The sequence below is a fragment of the Dipteris shenzhenensis genome, chromosome 33 (genome assembly GCF_047967505.1).
Source record: "Dipteris shenzhenensis isolate YYH24624 ecotype China chromosome 33, Dip_SZ_1.0, whole genome shotgun sequence".
Lineage (NCBI taxonomy): Eukaryota > Viridiplantae > Streptophyta > Polypodiopsida > Gleicheniales > Dipteridaceae > Dipteris > Dipteris shenzhenensis.
Window position 1 is genome coordinate 43,084,449 of NC_141628.1, and position 25,289 is coordinate 43,109,737.

The 25,289-nt window shown below is 43.5% G+C and overlaps 1 protein-coding gene across 2 annotated transcripts in view; it reads left to right on the forward strand.

Moving 5' to 3' along the window:
- LOC147880141 (bifunctional aspartokinase/homoserine dehydrogenase 1, chloroplastic-like) overlaps positions 1-25,289 on the forward strand; it is a 72,347-nt gene that overhangs the window by 41,579 nt on the left and 5,479 nt on the right. For both annotated transcript variants that reach the window (XR_015540633.1, XM_087371495.1), the window contains exons 12-16: positions 3,538-3,620; positions 6,588-6,813; positions 7,171-7,316; positions 19,293-19,428; positions 19,519-19,602. Coding sequence is in view for 1 of the 2 variants with exons in the window: in XM_087371495.1 (XP_087227621.1) it covers positions 3,538-3,620; positions 6,588-6,813; positions 7,171-7,316; positions 19,293-19,428; positions 19,519-19,602 (675 nt within the window). In the remaining variant the exon portion in view is untranslated. The remainder of the gene's footprint in view (positions 1-3,537; positions 3,621-6,587; positions 6,814-7,170; positions 7,317-19,292; positions 19,429-19,518; positions 19,603-25,289) is intronic.

Consider the following 25,289-nt stretch of genomic DNA (forward strand, 5'->3'; position numbering starts at 1 on the left):
CTAATCGAAGGGTTGTAGCAAACCCTTGATATGTATCTGGCAATCCATTCAATGTGGTACTGACAAGCTGTGAATTTGGCACCACCTCATCAATGTTGGCAAGCTGTTCCATGAGGTCCTTGGCCTTTGTCAAGTATGCATCCATTGACTCACCTTCATTCATACTGACTTCCTGTAATTGCCTTCTCAAATATGCAACACGAGCTTCATTGCGAATCTGATAGAGAGAAGCCAATTTATCCCAAGCATCCTTTGCTGTCCTGCAAGACCGGATGTGTGCATTAATGATTCTCTGGCATGATAAAAAAATACATGAATGTGCATTTGAATGCAGAATTAGGACTTGTTGTCCACAAGGTGACTGCAAAAGTAATGGCATGCTTGCCGGGAGGGAGATCTACTAATTCCCATGTGTCATTTTTAGCAATGGAATGTAACTCAGCTCTCATTGCATCCATCCATGGCACAGAGGCTCTTCATTGCAAGTTGTAGCAAGGAGTGCAAACTCAAGAAAGTGACCATGCTGTCTATTCCCTGATCTTGTCTGGACAGCAAAAGGCTGATCTTGTTTGCTGTCCCTCAATGTATCAAGAAGCCATATGGGAACTTGCCTTTGCTGTCTATTGACAGCTCTTTCTTCAATGACTGCGTTATGGGTAGTGGGATCATTTTGTGCCGGAAGAGAAACCTGCAAATCAGCATGAGGTTGTGGCTGATTGTTGCTTAGTGGAGGGCCTGCAGGAGGCTCATGTTGCTTGTCAAAATCCTCTTTTGATGATGGGTGATCTGTATCCCAAAGAACGCAAAAGCGATTGCGATTACCCGAAGGATGGGGTGGGCATACAACTTGCCCTAAAGTAGCTGCCAAACTTGGTAACTCAGCCCTCATATAGTCCGGATAATCCACTACCTCAACCCATACGGGGCAGTGATGTCGAATGAGGCTGTGGTAATCCTTGTTAGGCGACCATGGCATGACATGCACCATTTGTCTGCCATAGAATAGAGGCGACATCTGCTGACGATATGAGGCATCCAAAAAATGCACTTCATAAAAACCTCTGGAAGCAAAGTATACTCCTTCAACAAAGCAGCCTCCCAACAATGCCTGAACCCACTGGGCCACATCATTTGCTGAAGGTAACTTTCCAGGGAAGAAAATGATGACTGCTTGCTGAGAGAACTTTCGAAGAGGAGCAACCAATGAAGGCAGCTTCAACTTATACTTGATGGCCGGGGGAGGTTTGGCCCACTCCTTTCGGCTGTGATTAAATTCATCTTTAAGCATGTCAAAAACATAGTGAGCGTCTACAGAATCTGCAGTAGAGAAATCCAGTTGCTGTCTTTTGGAATCCCGGGACGAATCCTTGCGAGAGTAACTTTTGAACTGGTCCTCCATGGAGGGAAACAGGGCGGGATTGATGAGATTGCAGGGGTAGAACAGAACTGTACGGACAAGGTAAAGAGTGTACATGCTGTACGGTTGTACGGAAGATAGGCTACGAAGGGACTGAGTCGTACGGAAAGGTGACGCAGGAGCTGTACGGAAGAAAGAGATGAACGGGGCTCGTGATGCGAAACGGCGATTGAGGCTGTACAAAAAAGGACAAAAGGTACGGAAATACAGCGGGGGTGAATATCGAGGAGCGAGCAGACAGGGCCGGGGCTGCGCAGGGAGGAAACACGCCGACTGTACACCGTCCGTACGATTGTACGGTAGGGCGCGGACTTGTACGGAACCTGACGCAGGCCTGTACGGGGGCTTGGGGAGGCTGAGCAGCAACGACCAAGCTCTCACTTAGACATACACTTCATCATGGATACATTGAGAGAGAGACACACACACACACACACACACACACACACACACACACATTTTTTTGGTGAAACTATGAACATCATATTATGAAACAATCATTTTATAGAAGGGCAGGACTCTAGAAAAGAGCCAATGCCCTATCCATGAGAAACAGTAAAAGAAAAGCTCAATGCAAGAGATATCTAGATCCTCCTCATGCAAGGCGTCATATAAGGACTGCCGCAATGAGGCCCGGAAGAACTCATAGGGGTGCTGAACAGGAGAAGCTAGAAATGCATGATCACGCTGTAGCCATAGGGTCCACAACGCCCAGTATCTAATCGAATGAAAGAAAAGAGAGTACTGGGACAAAGTAGCTGGTAATCTGCAAAATATCCAGAAAAACCTCAAGAACCTGTGTGCCGGAAATCTGAGAGAGAAAAAATAAGAGATCTTGTCGAGAAGGTCCCTGGAATATGGAAAAAACCACAATAAGTGCTGACTACTCTCAGGAGCATGATGACATCTTGGACAAAGAGGAGAGGCGATCCTTCTTTGAGCCAATTTTACTCCCAGTAGAAAAATACCAACAATGCATCTCCAAAAAAAAAGCCTCTACTTTAATGGCTTTTTCAGCTTCCATATTAACTTCAAGGTCGCTTTCCACCAAGATAAAGACGTATTCAGATGCCAAAGAGAATTTGCATGATGAGTAATTCATGGAGGAGGTAATATCAATCTATAAGCCTGTATGAAAGTCACTAAATGCAAAGGTTGAGAGGATAATCCTGGACTTGAAGACTGAAGATGCCAATGTCTTACTGCCAATGGAGGAATCGGAACAAAAGGGAGTAAGAGATCTATAATGGCTTTCCATATGGGTCTATGATGGATCTTAAGATTGTATTGTTGACAGGTTGCCGGAAAAGAGAGAATGTGCCCCTGAGTATTCACCACATCATCAACGAACCGAATGCCCAAATTCATGAGATTGTATGCCCTGACTGGTGGTTGTACAGCAAGAGGGGAGTCAAAAAAAGCGCTCCAGTGAAGGCTTTCCAGTCGAAGGGATGAAGCTATAGAAGAAGGATGGGGAGACCATTTGATGTGAGAGAGCACTTGCTTCCAATCCTGAATCAAAGCAGTAGAAAAAGGGCAGCGAGGTAGTTTACCTTGAAACTTGCCAAGTACTACTTCCCATGGATCAGTGAGCCAATGCCCATAAGCATTTGTGCGCATCTGGCCACACATGACTGCCAACATAATAGACCATGGCTGCTCTTGCTGAAAAAAAGTCTTGAGCATACAGCTTAATGCATTTTTTTCTGCTACTTTACACTTGAAGGGAGATGTTGTTCTTGCTACTGTTGCTGAGTATATCATATTACTTCCTCATCAGGTGATGTTTTCCTTGGCAATCTGCAACCTTGAAGCAATACACACACGCCCCTACGCCTACACCCAGGCACCAACACACCTATGATCACACCCACTGTTGCTGAGTATATCATACTATTTCATCGTCATATGATGTTTTCCTTGGCAATTTGCAACCTCGAAGCAATACACACACACCTACGCCCACACCCAGGCACCAACACAGACATGCATGCACACAGTCATGGATTTCAGGAATCTTAATACCTTTGTTTTTGCTACTTCACTAGAATTTTGTTTTTGGTGCTGTTGCTCAATGCATCATACTATTTTCTCATCAGATGGTATTCTTCTCTTGGCAGGCTGCAACATTGAAGGAAGAATTCAACATTGATCTTCGGGTGATGGGGATAACAGGGTCTAAGACAATGGCCTTAGATGATATGTGAGTCTCTTTTGTCGCAATACTTAGCAAGGGTGACACATGTTGCCTTTCTTTTTAAATAATGGGAGTAAAAGTTATTTTCATTATCTCTTGGAAGAAGTGTCATCCTCCTTAAATTGTTGATCAAACCCTTATGATATAAGGCCATTTTATTACATACTGTCATGTTATGTTAGTGCACTTAAGATAACTATTTTAGCAGCCAGCTACATTAAAGTTAAACCTCGAGTCACGATTCCCTTTCCATTGGTACCTATTCTGCTAGATGAACCTTGCAAAGCACCAAATCCTCCGAATCTGTTTCAATTCGTCAATGAACTAGCACCTTTCATGAAACATTACATAATCCTCTAGGGGCATAAGCATCCTCCTTTGGTCCTTTGGATCCCCAATCATCATAACGGTTTCAATTGGTTCACCACCTAATCCTTCCAGCAAAGTGTCTCTAATGTTAAAGCCTTGTGATCACCAATTGCTATGGCAATCTTGTAGCAGGCATCGAATGCCTCCACAAGCCCCCTCGGTTTGTAGGGAGGGCTTGCACCCTCCATCCTCCTAAGAAATGAGAACTCTTGTACAAACAAGCATTCCAAAGCATGCTGCTAAAATCTCTAATGAAACTTGAGAAGACATACCCTGAAGATTTTCTTGTTTCTTGCCATTAGACCAAGCCATGTACCTCTCAAAAGTACTATCTTCATGCCTGCCTTTGTGTGAGTCTATGCACATGCTCCCCTCAGTGACTCCATGATCGATTGGTCTTTAGATCTTTCGTCTTCCACCACAAAGTCACATTCTGTGCTCCACCCCTCGATGCCTCTCATGTACACCGTTACTTTTGGGTCTGCAAGCCCTATCTCAGTGGGACATGATGTTGTCACTAAGAAAAGCTCTTTTCTTACCAAATTGCCTGAAATCCTTAGCAAAATTCTAGGGTTGTGAACGGGAGGAATATTACACAAGTGGGAGGTGTGGATTTTCCCTACCCAGTTAATTCAACGTGACGATTCCATGTACTCTTAGTGTTCGCAATAGAAGCATTTCTTTTGGTGCTTTCTCTTTTTCTTGTTATCACCCTCAGAAATGTCCTCAACCTCACCCTTGGGATCTTTCTTTTTCTATGGCTTCCCCTTTTCACCGTTGTCCTTTGCTATAAAAAGCCTTCTCGTTGCCATCGTCCTCGCCTTCCTGTCGTACAACTTCATTTGAGCTCTTCCCTGAAGCAACAACAGACCCATCTCCTCAAATGTGAGTGGCCTCACTTGTTCTTTAGTAGTGAGAGTTATCACAAATATATGGGATAGTTGGTACCGTTCAGGTTCCCTGTTTCTTCGAAGTTCAGAATGGGTTTGTAGGTTGACATGGCTCGTCGTTGGTAACCTGACTTTTGCTGACCTATGTTGCACTAAGCACAAGCCTTGCACCCACCTCTTAGTGTGAAAGATTCAGTCTGAAGAAGGTTCCAATCTTCGATCTCCCAGGCTTTATCTCACGAGTATGGCTCTGATGCCATGCTACAAAACCGGTTGCCTGCTTAGAAACAACACTGCTCACGCAGCGGATGATTAGCCATGATGAGATCGCAAGATGGAGAATGGAACACAACACATACACGTGCTCTACTTGAAAGTAAGAAGACACTTCAGATCTGAAAGAGTACACAGATGTACAGTCAAATCTATGTAGAGATAAAAGTAGAAACCATGTACAAAATCTTGCCAAAAGATGTACTTACATGTCTAGAATCAATGCCTAAGTTAAGGCACCAAACATGGCACTGTTTGCTGCACCTCTGGCAGAGAACTCTTCCTTCTGCCACGTGCCTCTGTGTAGGCTTCAGTAGCTGCTAAGGCTGAGCACTCCTGCAAAGTTCTGCTCTGATATGTTAGCAGACAAAGCTCCATCGGCAGCACCACCTTATGCTCTCCTCTGAGGTGATCGTCTGCACCTACGTGTGCTTGAATCTGTGGATCTCTTTCCTGCTGGAACCCCTCTAGTAGCAGCTGCCTCCACGTCTCATTCGAAACGATCTGTGGGCTGAGTCGCTGTCTCCTTAAACCTGTTCTGCTGCCCCGCATGCAGTCTGTGTGATGCTCCTCTGAAGTACAGGGACCCCTGCAAATGGGCCCCTTTTATAGGATAAAACCCCCCAGCAGACTGGCCTACTGGCGTCTACAGACCAGCCAAGTAGACCTGACAGACTGGCCGACCAGTCTGCCCACAGATTGGGCCAACCATTGCGCCTATAAATAGGCCTATCACTTTCCATTTCAGCCTGTTCACCAGAGGACTTTCCTGCAGTTTATCTTCCAGTCCCAGACTGTGTTCCACAGTGACGTACGGCATCTGTCCCTCCAGTCTTGCTGCTGATGTTGCTGCACACTGATGCAGCCCACATATTGCTGCTGTCCCTGCTGCTCTTCCAGCCCAGGTACATACACAATTATATCCTTAGTGCTGCCCGTGGCAGCCATGGTGCTGATCACATGGCAGCCCTCTCTCTACCCTTTCCTTTCATTCTACTTGGGTATGTCATCCTCCCCCAGGTCTGCTCATATGTGGGTTCACAAGTGCGGAGGTGACCCTTATATTCCAACAGGATGGAGGTAGGTACTTTGGATTAAAAATATAGTTTCAAAAGGCATTTGTTTTCTGTGTTTGTTGGGTTGCTGCTTTGTGTATCACAATCTCACCTTGGCGCTGCTGTGCATCGTAGAACTAACAGTTCAAGTGCCAACTCTTTATTTTTTGACCAGCGCCCCCTTATTTTGTTTTTATTCACATGTAGAACTAGTTTGAGTCGCTCAATGCCCTTTTGATATTGGACTGGCACGAGGGAAAGGATCAAGAACTTACATCGGAAATATGACATATGGAGTCAATTACTGAGTTTTTTTGCAAAAAGAGAGTCAATTACTGTAATTGAGTTTTTGTTGCCAACTTTCAGCTTTCTTTTCATATGTGCAGTGGAATTGATCTTGAAAGGTGGAAACAATTGCTTAAAGAGAAGGGAGAAATTGCTGACATCCAGAAGTTTACAGAACACCTACAGTCGAATCATTCTATACCAAATACAGTAATTGTTGATTGTACAGCAAGTACGGATGTTGCAAAGCATTATGATTCCTGGATTAGACGAGGAATTCATTTGATTACTCCAAATAAGAAAGCAAATTCGGGACCCGTTGATCAGGTATTTTGAGATGTGTCTTTAAGAAGTTTTATTTGGTGATGTGGTTACACAGTTAACCCGAACAGACCAACTAGCTTTGAACTGTTCTTCTGCCACATTTCTAATATGCTGTTTAAATGCCCAAAGTAGCTTAGTTAACATATAACTAGATACTCTTTTGTGAGTCAGAGTAATGCTGACAATTTACATTAGATAAAGGAAGGCAGCACTAGTAGAAAAGAAAAGATCTCTAATCCAAGAGCTTTTACCTGCTAGCAATGGCTTTCTAAGGCTTTTATTGAATTTCTAGTACCCATCAAAGATATGGAAGATTCTAATGTCCCAAATTTTTAAATGTTTTTGGTGTTCTTTATGAAGTACCTTCGCTTGAGGGCTCTTCAACGACAGTCCTATACACATTATTTCTATGAAGCAACAGTTGGGGCAGGGCTTCCTATTATCAGCACTTTAAGAGGACTTCTTGAAACTGGTGACAAGATCTACCGCATAGAGGGCATATTCAGGTCAGTTTTTAAGTTGAAGAACCTTTCTGTTTTAAAGGCTACCAGGTACTTATTCAAAATTTGGAGTAGGCAATCTACTTATGTCAGAGGCATTAGGAAATACTTACTTCCATTCGTGTCACGTATTCAAGTGGCACTACCTGTAGGGTGTAATCCCGTGTGCATTGAGATTGTTGGAGTCTGTCCTCACAGAGAAGAAGGCGTGATGGGGAGGTAGTGTTTAGTATTCCATGATGCAGATCGTGTGTCGAGTGATCAAAGCAGGAATGGGTCAAAGTTTCATAAATTAATGAAACATATAATTGTTAATAGACAAATAGAGAGTACAAGGTACTTGTACCTAGACCTAGGACTAAGTGTCCTAGGTGTCACATAAGACCAAGTGTCCTATGTGGCCTAAAAGGCACTAACACTACAAGTGCCTATATTTATGCCTACAAGGCACATACCATGGCCTATAGGGCATCACTAGAACCACCAGGAGATGGCCTACAAACCCCCCTCCATGGGATGGGCTAAAGTACTCTGGAAACGTCTCAGAATACTTGGTATTTTCTGGTCATGGTGGCACATGTTCATCCAAAAGGATATAGCCACGTATGAATGTACAAGGGATGTGAGATCATGTAACAAAGGGAACCAAGTGTAAAGCCTGTCGGAAGACTTCGAACTTGGGACGATGAAGTGCCTTTGTAAACATATCTGCTATGTTGTTCTCTGTGGGAAGATAGGACAACTCTATGTCTCCTGCTGACAACCACTCCCGAACATAATGATAGTGAACTTCAATATGCTGGGTTACGCGCAATGGCCAAAGCACTCTGGCTGTCAGTGTAGACAATAGTGGAGGATGTTTGGCGAATACCAAGATCTGTAAATAACTGTCGAGAAGCCAAACACACTCTACTGTAGCAGTGAAAGCTGCCCTGTACTCAGCCTCACAGCTAGACGTGGCAACTGTTGGTTGCTTCTTGCTGAGTCAAGAGATACATGAATTGCCAAGCAAAAAACAATTGCCAGTATGTGACACTTCGGTGTCGGAACATCCTGCCGAGTCACTATCCGTGTAAGCATGCATGGTAAGTGAACCCTGATCACCATAAAAGAGGGCTAAATCCTGAGTGCCTCTGAGATATCTGAAGAGTCTCTTCACTGCCTGCCAATGTTGTGAACTGGGCATGTGCATGAATCTGCTGAGCTGAGATACTGCATACTGTAAGTCAGGTCTGGTGTGACATAAATAAATAAGGCATCCAACAGCTTGCTGATAAAGAGTGATATCACATGGTGGGCTCCCATCATGAGCTGAGAACTTGAAGCCAGGGTCTATTGGAGTAGAGATTGGCTTGCAATCTTCGAACTGAAAATGATCAAGAAGCTGTCCAATATACTTGGACTGAGACATCATGAGACCCCCCTCAACATGAGCAAACTGAATGCCCAAATAATAATGGAGCTGTCCCATGTATGACATGTCAAAAATCTGCTACAAATCAGCCTTGAAAGCTGCAATTTGCTGAGTCTCTGGGCCCGTGATGAGCATATCATCCACATATAAAATCAGCACTAAAAAATCAGATCCACTCCCATGGACATAAAGAGTGGGTTTTGTGGGACTATTCTGAAAACCAAGGGATAGTAAGTGTGCATGAATTTTGGCATACCATGCCTTGGGTGCCTGCTTCAAACCATAAAGGGCTTTTCTAAGCCGGCATACCTTATTTTCAGAATTAACAACCTCAAAGCCAGGAGGTTGTGTGACATAGACTTCTTCCTGTAGATCCCCATGAAGAAAAGCAATCTTGATGTTAAGTTGGTGCACTTGCCAATGATGATGGGCTGCAATGGCAATGACACATCTAATGGTAGTAATCCTGGATGTGGGAGCAAATGTCTCCTCAAAGTCAATGCCTTGTTGTTGGGCATACCCTTTTGCAACAAGACGGGCTTTGTATCGATCTATGCTGCCATCAGATTTCCTTTTTAATTTCTAGACCCACCGGGCACCAATGGCATGCTTGCTGTCAGTTGCAGACTTTTGCCACTTTTTGCAGATTCTATTTGCAGATTTTTGGGGCATTGAGCAGAGTAGTGTGGTGCATTTTGAGCCTTTGATAGGCTGTGACAGTATTTGTCACTGTGGACATATTATTCTTTGCGGACTTTACTTGTGCATTTTATATCCCAGGAAGGGATTTCACGTGGTCTGTCTGCTGTATTTTTTTTCTGAGATTATCTGGTGAAAATGGCTCAGAACAACTCAAATGAGGTGTTTGGGGTTCTCACACAGGAGGATAAGTTGGATGGCACCAACTACTCCTTGTGGAGTTTCATGGTTCGCAATATCTTGGTTGGCAGAAATCTTTGGGATTATGTCAATGGAGGTGAAGAAAGACAAGATACAAGGCCTATACCTATCACTCCTACAGCTGGAGGCAGGGGTAGAGGTACAAATACAGCACAGGTGATTGGAGCAACCGCTCGAGGAGCTCCCATAGCAGAGCAGAAAAGATGGGACTCTAGAGATGCACAAGCTCTTTCAGTAATTTCTCTTTCTGTCAAGAGGTTCATTATACCTCATTTTCGGTCATGCAAGACATCTATGGCAGCTGGGTTAATACTTGAGAGTATGTTTGCAGCAAGGAACGATGCCAGAGTTTCCTTTCTGAAGTGAGAACTTTCCCATACACATATGGAGGAGGGAGATTCCATGAATTCTCACCTCACAAAGCTTCAGGATCTCAGGGAACAATTGTTGAACATTGATGAAGTCATTCCGGATTCAGAGATGATCACTACCACTCGGAACTCTCTTCCTGATTTCTATCTCGGTTTCCACACCTCGCTGAATTTGTCATTGAGGGGGGGCAGCAATCCTTTCTCCTTTCACGAGTTGGTAGGAATTCTGTTGCAGGAGGAACAAACACGCAGAAATATGGCAACCTGGGCTGGCGATCATGCCATGCTCTCTAATTTCAAGCCCAAGGGTAAAGGGCATCAAAAGCCACATGCCCATCAGCCCACACATCAACATAAAGCTGATTCTGGACAGCCTTCTTATAAGGCACAGGGTGATACAAACAAGCAGAAAAAGAAGGGCATATGTCATTATTGCAAGAAGCCAGGTCATTATATTGGAGAGTGCAAGAAGCGCATAGCCAAAGAAAAGAAAAGGGATTCCGGTATGGCTGTATTAGATGCATCAGGTCCACATTGCCATGATGGAGGAGATGTTGCAGCCAACTTGGTTGAAGAGCACTATGCCTTTTTGTCCTGCACTTCAGATTTTTCAGTGGGTAGTTCAGATACTACAGCCACTAATCATGATGACCCATATGCTTTTTTGACTTGCAGTTACGATCCTTCAAAGGATGAATGCTCTTTCAGTGTTGATGAAACACTACATACTTGGTATTTTGATAGTGGTGCTTCAAAGCACATCACTTCCAAGAAAGATCTGTTTGTAACTCTGCATTCTTCACCCACCAAGAAGAAGGTAACTTGTGCAAATAATTCTTCTTATTCAGTGTGTGGAGTGGGAGACATTATTCTCACATCCACTGATGGCACAGATTTCAGAATTTCAGATGTACTCTATGTGCCAGGTATGAAGAAGAATTTGCTTTCAGTGTCCTCACTCAATAGAGGAGGATTTCAGGTTGTTTTTTATGATGACAAGTGTGCAGTCAGAGACAAAGAAAATGAATATGCTTTGAGATTGTCTGGCACTTTGTATTGGGGTCTTTTTCAGCTTGATTTATATGAAAAAAGATCCCATCTTGCATTATCAGTTAGCACTCCCACTGCTGCGATACAGAATGCGGAGTTATGGCATGCCAGGTATGGGCACATGAGCTATGGCAGCTTAATGACACTTCAGAGGCATGATATGGTTGATGCATTATCTCTTTTGGAGTCGCCTCCTCATCATGCATGTGAAGGTTGCATTCTTGGCAAAATGCATAGGCTTCCCTTCAAGAGGATGGTGCAGTGAAAGCTACAAGAAAATTGCAGCTTATTCATTGTGATGTCTGCGGTCTCATGAGGACACTTGCTTTTGGGGGTTATCTCTATTTTGTTACATTCATAGATGACTTTACCAACTACACTTGGGTCTATGGTCTCAAGGCAAAATCAGAAGTGTTTATGCATTTCAAACACTTTGTGGCTATGGTTGAGAATGAGACAGGACTTAAGGTGTAGACACTTCGCACAGATCGAGGGGGGGAATATATGTCTCATGAATTTGAGACATTTCTGAAAGAAAAAGGCATTATGCATCAGCTTACAGTGAGGCTTACACCTCAACAGAATGGCAAAGCTGAGCGGAAGAATCACACCGCCATGGAAATGGATAGATGCATGCTCACAAGTAAGAAGTTGCCTCACAGGTTTTGGCTGGAAGGCCTCATGTGTGCCAACTATATTTTAAATCAGGCTCCCACAAAGGCTATGAAGACAATCACTCCCTATGAGGCATGGCATGGGAGAAAGCCTTCAGTGGACCATTTCAGAGTTTTTGGTTGTGTAGCATATGCCCACGTGCGTGTGGAGTTCAGACACAAGTTGTCAGATAAGGCACTAAAATGTATTTTTGTGGGATATAGTTCACAAAGCAAAGGTTATCGTCTCTACAATCCTGCTACACACAAGATTTTTGTTAGTAGAGATGTCATATTCTCTGCACATACAAATGCTGAATTTCAGATTCCGGCCTCTTCAGATGATGTGTTTGAGGGGATGCTTCCTATAGCATTTGGTTCCCTCGCTGAAACTCAGAATTTACAGCAACCTCTGCCAGCTCCACAAGTACAACTTCAGCCCCCAGCTGAATTGGTACAACCTCAAGGTGTGGATGAAGTTGTCAGGCAAGAAATTCAAGAGATAAACGCAGCCAAAACAGTCTCGCATTGGTTGCTTCAGACTCTCAGGGAGAGTAGGCTTGAAGCTCCATTGCCTGGTCTGCAGGAAGCTTCCCGAATGCTTTCCATGCTCCCACGGTAGATGCAGGGCCCCTCTCCCATCTTGGCCACTGCATGTAAGGAGAAGCTCCAAGTGGTCTGCCATGCTCATCCAAAATATTGTCATTCCACATGATAGGCTGCCTTTCAATCTCTTCACGGGTGGATGGGGGATCCCTGCGAAGTGTACTCCTGAAGCTGGCCCATGCTTTCAGGATAGCAACCATAAGAGGAGAAAAGGGAGATCTGATGTGGGCTGTGGTGAAAACCCCCCTGGTACTATGTGTCCAATCCTCTCTTGAAGTGGGCGTGCGAGACTGTATGCATCTGATAAAGAAATCCTTCCAAGGCTCTTGGCCTGGCATGAGTCCTCTCACAACGACCTTGCAGAGTAAGGCTCTGCATTGTAGATCCGGGTCGATGATATTCAAACCCCCTTCTCTTGTAGGAAGAATCACGGTCTCCCAAGTCACCCTGGCTGTAACATTAGCTGTGCCATCTAGACCACTCCATTAAAAATTTTGTATAGACCTCTTAAGCTGAGTGATACAATCCCTAGAGTGACACCAACAAGAGCATACAAACCATGCTGTGGCTAGAAGAACCTGGTTAACCACCACCACCCTGGAAGCCAAGTCAAGTTTGGCTGAGCTCCAAAAAAGGAGCTTTCTTCTGATGCTCTCCAATACCGAAGCAAACTGTTGTGAGGGAGAGATGCCCACCCCAACCTGGCAGTAGTAAGGCACATGGGGGGAGCTCATTCAGTTGAATCAGCTTATGCAGATACTCTTTGTTGGATGCCTCATTTATCTCTGCAATACAGGACCTGATATTTAGTTTTCAATTTCTCAGGTGAGCATGTATATGCAACAGCCCAAAGATTATGCATTGGCAGGCTGTAAAACACATCTTCCGTTACTTGCAAGGTACAAAGTCTTTTGGCTTGATGTTTCCCAAGGGGGGTGACTGGAGACTATGATACTAGACAGTCCACCAGTGGGAATTGTTTCTTTCTAGGACATGCTTGCATTTCTTGGTTGAGCAAGAAACAATCTACAGCGGCTACCTTCTCATGTGAAGCTGAGTACGGGGCAGCTTTCACAATGACAGTTGAATGTGTTTGGCTGTGTCGTTTGTTTGCTGATCTTCATCTTTCATTGGAGGGTCAGAGGGTTTGCTGATCTTCATCTTTCATTGGAGGGTCCTTCTCTGATTCTCACTGATAGTCAGAGTGCTATAGTAGTGGCAAAGAATCCTGTGTTTCATGCTCGCACGAAGCACATTAAGGTTCACTATCACTATGTCAGAGAGAAGTTATCTTCATCTTTCATTGCAGGGTCGGAGGGTTTGCTGATCTTCATCTTTCATTGGAGGGTCCTTCTCCGATTCTCACTGATAGTCAGAGTGCTATAGCAGTGGCAAAGAATCCTGTGTTTCATGCTCGCACGAAGCACATTGAGGTTCACTATCACTATGTCAGAGAGAAGTTGCATGTAGGAGAGATTGGTATGATCTATGTGTCAACACATGACAATGTTGCAGATATCTTCACCAAATCACTTCCACATGAAAAGTTTGAGGCATTTCGCAGTGCCTTGAATTTATCTTCTTTTGGTGATTGATCATTTCCTTGTACATGACATTGGCACTGCAGGGGGGTGTTAGAATTATTATTATAATTTAGCAGTGACCAATGTAATGTAATAAGTAGGTTAGGGGCACTTTTCCCTCATTTAGAGGTTTTTCCTCCTAACCACAGTTAGTTCACTAACTAAGGTTAGTGAAGGATAAGGTTTTGTCACTTAGACAAAACCTATCCCACTTCTTGTATTACTCACTTCTTCTATTGCAAGCACTACGTTCAGCTCTCTTGCTCTCACACTCTCTTTTCTAACAAGCTCTCATTGCATCCATCCACTCTTTGCTGTCCAAAGCATCTTTATGGCACAAGGGCTCTTCATTGCAAGCTGTAGCAAGGAGTGCAAACTCAAGAAAGTGACCATGCATCTGTCTATTCCCTGATCTTGTCTGGGCCGCAAAAGGCTGATCTTGTTTGCTGTCCTCAATGTATCAAGAAGCCATCTGGGAACTTGCCTTTGCTGTATATTGACAGCTCCTTCATCAATGACTGCATCATGAATAGTGGGATCATTTTGTGCTGGAAGAGAAACCTGCAAATCAAGAGGTAACCAAGATTCAAAGGCATCAAACATGTCAACATCTGGCTTAGCTTTGCAGTCCACAAGAGGAGAAGCTGAATGTTCAGCAAAGATTACATCTCCACTGACAATAATCTTCCCAGTATTTGGTTGATATAACCGATACCCTCTGCTCTCCTGGCTGTAACCAATAAATATGCATTTGATTGCCTTGTCATCAAGCTTATGTCTCAGCTGAGATGGTACATGAACATATGCAAGAGACCCAAAAACTCTCATGTGTGAAAGTGAAGGCTTCCTGCCTTTCCATGCTTCGTAAGGTGTAACAGTCTTCAATGCCCGTGTAGGTGATCTATTCAGCACATAGTTGGCACACATCACTGCATCAAGCCAAAATTAATTGGGCAAAGACTTGGCCTTAAGCATGCATCTTGTCATCTCCATTGTGGACCTGTAGGCTGTTTTTCCTTTCAGAAACAGGATTCTGCTGAGGAGTGTAAGGAGTAGTGCATGAGTGAATAATGCCCTGTGAAGACAGAAATGCATCAAACTCCTTTGACATATACTCTCCCTCCCTATGTGTGTTGACGGTGACAAGCTTGCATCTTGATTCATTCTCAACCATATTCAGCCACCTCTAAAAGCATGAGAAAACTTCAGATTTGGCTTTTAAAGGATATACCTAGCAATATCTTGTGAAATCATCAATGAGAGGCATGAAATATTTGTACCCTCCAATGGCATTTGTCCTCATTGGGCCACAGACATCACTGTGCACTAGCTGCAATTTCTTTTGTGAGAGTTTTGGACAATTCTTTTTAAAAGGAAACCGATGCATCTTACCCAAAAGACAACCCTCACACACATGTTTGGAAACTGTGTGAGTTTGAGGTACATCATTTGCCATCTACTGTGAATGTAGCTTTGCAAGAGCTTTATAATTGAGATGACCCATTCTCTCATGCCAAGGATGAGTTTCAGCAAGCTGTGAATCTGAAATAGCCAATGCTTCAATAGAAAGTGCAGCTGAATGATGATCAAGGTGATAAAGCCCTTTTTGTAAAGTGCCATTGAGAACTATGGCATTGTCATCACGAAGATCATAAACTAGGCATCTGTAGCCATTAAAAATCACTCTGAAACTTGAAGTAGCAATTGGTGAAATTGAGATCAGGTTGACTTCAATTCCAGGCACAAAGAGAACATTAGTCAAAGTGATAGGATGACTTGAAATAGATGTGAGCTGCACATCTCCAATTCCTTTTATAGCATATGAAGCATTATTAGCACATGTGATAGTCCCCCCTCGAGGTGCATCAGCTAAATTGTGAAACAACTGTGTGCAAGATGTGACATGCTTGGAAGCACCGCTATCAAAGTACCAGGACTGAGCATCATTAGCAGTAAAGAGTGCATCAGCTTTGGAGGGATCAAATGAGCAATGGACAGCCCATGCCCAATCATCCTGAAGAGCATGTGCATGTGAAGCATCTGATGACTCATGGGATACAATAGCATATGAGGCATTAACTGTCAATCTTGCTTTCTTTTTCTCCGAAGCAATGCGCTTCCTGCATTCTGAAATTTCATGTCCAAGCTTGCTACAATAGTTGCATCTTTTCTTTTTTGACTTATCCGCTGTATTTTTAGATTGATGGGAGGAATTGCAGCTCATCCTGAAGAGCATGTGCATGTGAAGCATCTGATGGCTCATGGGATACAATAGCATGTGAGGCATTAACTGTCAATCCTGCTTTCTTTTTCTCCGAAGCAATGCGCTTCTTGCATTCTGAAATGTCTTGTCCAGGCTTGCGACAATAGTTGCATCTTTTCTTCTTTGGCTTATCTGCTGTAATTTTAGATGCATGGGAGGAATTGCAGCTGCTATGTGCAGATTTTGGCTTGCCCATAGGCTTGGAAGCCTTGCCTCTTCATGTCTGCTGTGAAGCAAATGCATGATCAGGAATAATGGCTTGTCTATTTGCTCGACTTTGCTCTTCCTGCAAAAGCAAAGTAACTAGCTGATCAAAAGAATTGTGGTCTGGATTACCCATGGCCACTAATCGAAGGGTTGTAGCAAACCCTTGATATGTATCTGGCAATCCATTCAATGTGGTACTGACAAGCTGTGAATTTGGCACCACCTCATCAATGTTGGCAAGTTGTTTTATGAGGTCCTTGACGTTTGTCAGGTATGCATCCATAGAGTCACCTTCATTCATACTGACTTCTGTGATTGCCTTCTCAAATATGCAACACATGCTTCATTGCGAATCTGATAGAGAGAAGCCAATTTATCCCAAGCATCCTTTGCTGTCCTGCAAGACCGGATGTGTGGAATAATGATTCTCTTGCATGATAAAGCAATACATGAATGTGCATTTGCATCTCTTGCATCCCATCTTGACTGTTCCTGAGTCGGAAGAGCAGCAGCAGGAGTGCTAGAGGATGAGGCATCAGGAGGAGTATTCCGTGCAGAGGGACCAGTAGTAGAGGCAACTTGTGTAGCATTGGCTGGCCTCAGATCAACCCTAGAAACAATATTCCACAAATGCTTTGCAACAAGAATATGTTTCATGAGATAAGACCACATCGGATAGTTGGTGCCATCCAACTTATCATCTTCACGAAGAAGGCCAAATAGATCTTGATTGTTCCGAGCCATAGCAAATGTGATACCCTGTGAAAGACCTGAAAACCCAAAAGCCTCAAGGCTATCACTGCAAAGAGCTGACTGTCCAAAAATGACAGCAAATATCTGCAAATATCCGACCCAAATCAAAGGGCAAATGCAGATCTGACCCAAATGTGACTGTGGCAGGCAATGTTCAGTGCAAAAGCAGCAAATCTGGCAAAAGCCCCAAATTTAATGAGGGCAAATAGGCCAAAAAGAGGGCAAATGCAGAAAAGCCCCAAATTTTGCTGAAATTTTTGCAAATGTGACCCAATGTATGATAATCTGACCCAATGTATAGCCTGAAGACTTGTAACTGCAAAAATATGAGTTAGTGTCCCAAACACCAGTTGAAATTGAGCTCTCAACACAAAAGCCCCAAATTTTGTTGACCTGAGTGATGATGTGGCACAATGTGACAGTCCTGAACCTGAAATTAACTGAAAACTTCAAATTTTGAAAGGATTTTCAGTTGTCAACCTTGTTCAAAGTATTGTATTGACAGGTAGAAGTTCCAGATGTCAAAAGCCTTAAATTTTCTGTTGGAAATTAGGGTTTGACAGTAAAACTTCTAGTGCCACTGAAGGTTGAAGCTGAAATCTGGTGGGAAATGGATCCCAAGTTAGTCGCACAGTTGAGAGGGCCACCTGTGAGTGTAATGGAGCTGGATAAAGGGCTGTAGCAGCAGGGCTGGAAATGCCTCAAATCAGCCTCGAACTGAGTCTAGAGCTGCAAGGCACCCCTAGAACAGCCTCTAGACAAGTCGCGACTGGTAGGTGCCAAGTGTTCGAAGTAATTTCCAGCAATGAAAGGCCTGGAACTAACCACGAAGAGCTGATATGGTCCAAGTGCCTATATTTATGCCTACAAGGCACATACCATGGCCTATAGGGCATCACTAGAACCACCAGGAGATGGCCTACAACAGACCCTCACCGACTGCTCTGATACCAAATGTTGGTGATTTGAGATCACACGTTTGGTGAGCGTACACACAGAATAAAGATCCTCACATAAAAATGATAACAATAGTGATAGAAAACCAAGATGGCGACTCTATATTCCAAAAACAACTGAAAAGATCACACTACTTGCTGCTTAGCTCGACCAGGCTTGTTGCAGCGTACAAGACTATACCAAGCTTATGAGCTTGCACTCGACCAAAACAGTTGACAACACACGAACATTGTCTACTAGATTGTGAAAGAACCGAGGTCACCACCTAGGCCACAAGAGCTGCTTTGACACACACAGCTAACAACAAAAGTAGGGCGACACACGCCACACGAGCAAATAGATGGCTTCACCATCCACATGATGCCATGAGGAAGGAAACTTATAGAGAGACCTTGAACCGCCTTTGCCAACCAATCATACTCCATCACTGACGAGTAGTCGACCACCTCTAGGACCTAGCCAAAAGGTAGTGAGCCTGACTCTCATGGAGAGATGATGAACTTTTCGTCCGTAGCAGGAACGTGAGCCGAATTCTTCTCCAAGAGTCATCCTTCATGAAGCCTCTTCACCACCACATTGGAGGCTTGCATGGGAGTTTGCCACATGGCAAAATCACGTGCCACCAACCTTAGAACCTACACATGGTTTAACACTCCATATTTCTAACAGAACATGTGATGACATCCAATGTCTTGGCTGTTTATAATAGCATAGTGATTATGAGCTCGATTGTTGTAAATATATTCTTTAGATGAATTAAATGAGACAACCCCTTTTTACTCCCCCCTCAAAATAAAGAATTTGAAGTGGGAAAATAACTATAGCATGTACTCTTGGTGATGTTTTCAAATTTTGTGATATTACATGATTTTTAATGAAGTGAAGATGTCAAGCATGATATTTATGTTTATTATGCATTGAATAAGAATAAACCTCATCTATTCATTATTGTATGTCATTGCAAGATATTGACTTTAAAGTTTTGAATTTTCTGCATTATTGAAATGGGCATATTAAGTGTGTGCTTTGCCTTGTTCTTCTTCAGTTATTAACGTACATGTTTATCTGCTATTTGATCTCCCTTTTGTTTCCATCCTAGTAGGGTCTTGCGGGGTTTCTTTGTTCATGCATTGATATATTTTGGTGTTGCCGTTTCTTGTGGCCAAATGGACTAACGTGCATCGGTAGATAATGAAAATGTATTGAAAGTCTATTCACCTTGCAGTGGAACGCTAAGCTATATTTTCAACAACTTTACTGGAGATAAGCCTTTCAGTCAGATCGTGTTGGAGGCAAAGGCTGCTGGCTACACAGAACCTGACCCTCGAGATGACCTCTCTGGCATGGATGTCGCTCGGAAGGTGCACATATGGCTGCCTCTTGGTAGACTTTTTTGGTTCTTATTCTTATGTTATTGATGCATCAACAATTTTCTTTGGCGTACAATACAGGTTATTATTCTTGCAAGAGAAGCCGGCTTAAAGCTGGAATTGGATAGTATTCCAGTGCTAAATTTGGTTCCCGAACCTCTTCAGGTAAGCAACCATCGTTGTATTAATGTGGAGCAATAGTCAACAACATGTAACCGAATGCTTGATGTGTAGGAGGGAGGAGAGGAGAGAGTGGAGGAGGAGAGAGGGCACAGCTCAGAGCGCACACACAAAGTGACTAATTGTATAGTAGTACTAGTTGAAATAAATGAATAGATAACACGTTCCCACGACCATTTAAGTTTAGGGTTAGGGCTACCCTAGTGCTATTTTAGCAGTTTCCAAGGTGTAGTACATATTTACATTTGTACATGATTTTGAGATTGCTCCTCCACACCTTCTTTCAAGATCTACTTCCAAGATCAACATCATTAAGTGGGCCTTCCGTTATGATGTGATTTTGGGGTTTGAAGAAAGATTGAGCATTACATTCCATCATTCCCCTTTAATGGGAATGCCCTCCCTCTGAGTCAAACCAAGAGCTTGTTCGTGTTTCTTGAAAAGGTCTTTTTTGAGAAGTTTGTGCGTTGATGATGTGGGCGATGGGGATGTCATAGGGATGGAGTTTATGGTTTTCATCCTTGTGACTTCTTGAGATTGAAACTGTACTGTGTCCCCCGTTTTTAGCAGATGAGTTTGGGCATGTTCCTAAATTCATGTAGATATATGTTCCTGTCATATGAGCGGACATGCAAATTTCACCTTGTGAAGTTTTGGTCCATGTTGCTGATATTGCGATAAATGCTTTCTATCTTAAGTGGTGCCATTGCCCAGTTTCTTTCACATTTTTCTTAGAAATGTTCGTTTGGGAGACTCAAATGAAATTGTATAGTCTACATAAGCAGTTGTAGCTTGAATGACGAGGATGTGGATTACTTTTTGATTAGTCTTCTTCTTTAGTGCTAGCCTTTGTCATCACAGCTGAGTTTGCCCTTCACCTTTAGAGTGCTAACAGAAACTCCGTATGAAGCCCTTTTTGTAAAACAATACACAAATATGTGTGGGTGTGTGGATATGTATGTGTAAATCCCACGTGGAATTGTTCTAGCTTATCCCACGGTTGATCTCTTTTCCTGTACTGCTTCCTCCAATTCATGGTCTTTAATGGGCTTAATTTTAAGATTGATTTTCTGCCTCAACATTCTGTCCAGTAGGCATTGCAAGTGGCTGGTCTTCATGGACCTCTGTGCCCAATGGAGTAGACCTTCAAACATATCCTGTGCGCATCTTGTTATCTGTCTACTGAATTCAGCAAGTGGCTGAGGTGATTTCTATGCAAATCAACATCTGTACTGTCAAAGATTCTCTGCTTGCATGGATCAAAGAGACAGTATCCCTTACTGCCACGGCTGTAACTGACAAATATGCATTTGACAGCATTGTCATCTATTTTGCCTCTCATCTGTGAAGGCACATGAATATAAGCAAGTTTAGCAAAAAGTCTTGAGATGATTAACCTTAGGCTTTCTATCATACCAAGCCTCAAATGGAGTGATGGTCTTTGGAGGCTTTGTAGGGCACCTATTTAAAATCTGTGCTGCACACATAATGGCCTCAGCCAAAACATGTGAGGCAGATGTTTTTGTCCTTTCACACCATACATCTTGAGGTTCTATTCTTCCTTTCAGCAACACCATTCATGCGTGTACACTGATGCTTTATCCTCTTCTCTGCCAAGTATGCTTTGAATGCATCAGACAAATATTCTACCTCTCTATCTGTATGGAGAGTCTTCTTCTTGCAATCTGATTCTTTTTTTGTCATTGCGACAAAATGCTGAAAACACTTAAATAATTCAGACTTCCTTTCAGTGGGTATACCCAAGCAAATCTGGAGTAATCATCAATAAGATATTCTAGAAGATGGTGTCCTCGTAGGACCACGCACATCACTATGAATGAGCTGCAATTTCAACTCTAACTGACCCATCCTTTGCAATAGCTTTGATGTGCATTTTACCATAGCTACCAGGGAATTCCATTCCACCTCCAGGAGAGGGTGGAATGCTGTCCCAGTCTAGAAGGGCAACTCAAAATGCTGGGAACGTTGACCGGGATTGGAACTCCAAGGAATGTTGTTCCGGCATTCTCAGGTCTTGAATGTGTGTAGCTGTAAGAGATCCTCCTGGATATATAAGGTATCTACGTCGTCGTCTGAAAAAGCAAGCCAATAGATTGTCATACGTTAATTTAAGAATGAGGGTCTTCTGGTTTTGATTTGAACTCCTTGATGCGGGCCACACCCTCTCGATATATGCTCATGTGCCGGCGTGTCTGGCTGCTTGGAACTTGGCCAACTAAATGCCTTTTGACTCTGTTGTACTCTAGTGAGCTCTTCCGTTACCCATACTTTTATCACTTTCTGTTTATTGGACTGGCAAAGGATGTTAAGTCTTGCAGCCCGTGTGCTGAGAGTAAGCACAGCATGGGTCCCAGCTTGATGGATGTGCTTCACATCATCGTCGTCTGCGTCATCTTCTATCTAGTAAATACTTGGGAGTGCCGCCTTAATCTGTGCAATGGTCTCAGAAAAGGAGTCTTTCCTTCCTGTACCAACCATCGGGTAGCCCCCCCCAATCTTGATTTGAAGTGCATTATCTCACCTTGCCTCATGTTCCTTAATTTCTTTGTTGACCTTTGTATCTACGTCTACAGTAACCTATGTGTCTTTATTGACTGCATTTATGCTTTAATCATACCCTTTGACTGGAGAAACCGACTGAGGGATAGGGGGAGATGTCTTCCATGTTTGTATTACCTCACCTATCACCTTTGCTTCTTGGGCCCTTTTAGATCTTGTAGTCATGATTCCATTGCTACCAAACATAACTAAAGCTCTGAGTGGCCGTCAGCACTCTATTGCCGACTTCATGCCTCCATTGCCTCATCCATCTTGATATCTTGTTGCTGCCGATGATGATGATGATATTGATGATGATGCTGAGACTGATATATAGTCGACCATCGACATGACTATGTTGTACTTAGGACTTAGTACTGCCATTCTGCATTTTTGCATTTTGCATTGGTATGGACGCTCGTTTAGTAGCTCCACTACCACAGCTTGTTGTATCAGGATTTTCATAGTCTCATAGACCCATCAGTCTTCCAAAGACTTTAATAAACTTTCTTTCTTTCTGCAATCTTTTGATGTAACTGGAAAATTTGTTTCTAGGGTCTGGTAACGAGTCCGTTTTTTGCCTCTGATATGTCTTCGCATGTGGAGTATGGAACAATTGCAGAATAGGAGATTTTGTTTAATGGAGTCAAGGAAGGGAGGTTGTGACTTCTGGCATTTTCGAGAAGCCTGGCTGTTGCATTTTGGCCGTGATAGCTAATTGTAACTCCTAGCTGGAGCTAACTCTTTATGTCGCCTCATCTCCATCAGATAAAGCCCAACAAACCTAGTCTTGAAAGTGAATTAGTCGGGAGAGAGGCTTGAATCCATATACCTTGTGGAAGAGGCAATGATAGTGACCTTGGATCTCATAGTAGACCAGATAGGTACATAGAAAATGCTCCTCTGTTTCTATCTCCCCCAAGGCACACAATCTGCAAATCCACTTCTCTCTGGGCGTACTTGTGGCTCTCCCTGTCTCAATCCTCAGCTGATGGGATGAGACCTGGATCTATCCAATGGCAATTTTGGGTGGTAGAAACATAAATAAAGACATAATGAAGGCTTTCATTCATTCATCAAGTGTGATAGTGACTTCTTAGTCGGCTTGTGACCGGCAAGGGCACGTCACCCCCCCTTACTGTGAACTGGGTGGTCAATACCATCAAACCAAAGTAAAAGACAATACATTCATTTTTGGGGGACAACCTAGAACAGAGTACCTCTTATTGACTCCAAATACATTCATTTTAGAGGGACAACTCAAGGCTGAGAACCTTTATTGACTCAACATAAACACACATAGAACTAAACATCATCTACCTTCTCAGGAAGGAATAGATCATGCAATATAGCAGACGAAGGCTGAAGCTTCATGCTCAGGTCCAGTAGATGTAGCATACATATTCTTGAGCTTGTCAAGGTTCTCCTTAGCTGAAGTAGTGAGGTCAAGTTGATGAAGCAATTTGTTGACCAACTTCACACCAATAAGCGCCAATGCTTTGTCATGTTGCTCATCCCTAGTTGAAGGTAGTGCGGACGAGTCTGCACCACGAGGACGAGGCTCCACAGTGTCAAAATGAGGTAGCAAAGGCAGCTAGCTGAAATAGATAACCGGCCAATAAAGGAGCGTGTCTAAGGCTTTGAAATGAATCAGCAGCTTGAGAAAGGTGTAAATAACGTGTCCAGCTGTTGGTGAATGACCTCGGAGATTCCAAAATGCAAACCCTAATGGAAAGCAGCAAGAATACTCCTCGAAATGTAGAACTGAGTGAACCTGAATGAAAGAGCAGCAAATAGATGCCCCGAGACATAGAAATGAGCCAAGGAAAGAGCACTTGTGGGCGTGGAAATGGAGCAGGCCTCCACAATGCAAAATGTCTGTTGTAGGTGTGCTAGAGGCTTCAGAACAGCTCCAAAATGCTCAGTTGGCTATTTAAAGTGCATCGAGGTGCTGCTGCAAGTCTTCAGGCTGAAAATTAATGGACTTTGATGTGTTGAAAGACCATAAACACCTCGAAAATGGCTGGAAATGCAGCCCCAACGTGATCTAGGGTTTCGAAATGCTGGAGCAGATGAGGAAAACACCGAAATCACCTCTGATGTAGATGGTTATGCTGTAGCAGCACCAAAACAACTCGAAAATGCCTCCAAACGTGACGAAAAGGTGCAGTCAATGCCCCACGGTTAGTTGTCTCTGCTACAACAGCCTATAAACCCTAAAAACGGGATGGAATAGCTCCAAAAAGGGTCGAAAATCCACATGTGTAGGCGGCTTTTGGAAGGTGTATCAACCATCAAGCTGTGGAGAGGCTAAATGAGCCAAAATGAACACAAGAAGCTGCAAAACAAAGGTGAAATGAGGGCAGCAAAGATGGTGACTGTGCAAGAACTCTAAGAGGGTAGAAAGCAGCTGAAAGGAGACGGAAATGAGGCTGAATCTGAGGCAGAAATTAGCAGAGCTGAGTCGGCTGCAAGAAGAAGTGCTTGAACAAAATTAGGGTTTAGGGTTAGCGTTAGGTCAAAGATGACATGGCAGCTATGGCAGGGTTAACTTGCTCTGATACCATGTTAGAAACATGGTGTGAGGCAAAGAGAAAGAAAGAAAGAAAGAAAGTTTATTAAAGTCTTCGGAAGACCGATGGGTCTATGAGACTGTGAAAAACCTGGTACAATGAGCTGTGGTAGCGGAGCTACTAAACGAGCATCCACACCAATGCAGAATGCAAAAAATGCAAAATGGTAGCATAGTCATATATCGACTGTATATATCAATCAATCTCAGCATCATCGTCGACATCATCATAACCATCATCAGCAGCAGTAGGATATCATCGGGATGGATGAGGCTATGGAGGTGGAGGCATGAGGTCAGCAATAGAGTGCTGTCACCCCCCCAAGGGTGCAGTCCTGGTACGTCTCTTGGTCGTAGCTCTGCGTCTAACCAGTGCCACAGTGACCCCCATCGGTCGTGCTCCGACCATAAACAAGGAGGGGATGTCCCCAAGTATGATCTGTGAGTCAACCCTCTATCTGAGTTGTCGGGTCACAGGCTCTGGGTCACGGTCGTGTCGAGGTCTTGCCTCGTGGGGGTCTATGTGATCTGGTTGAAAGAA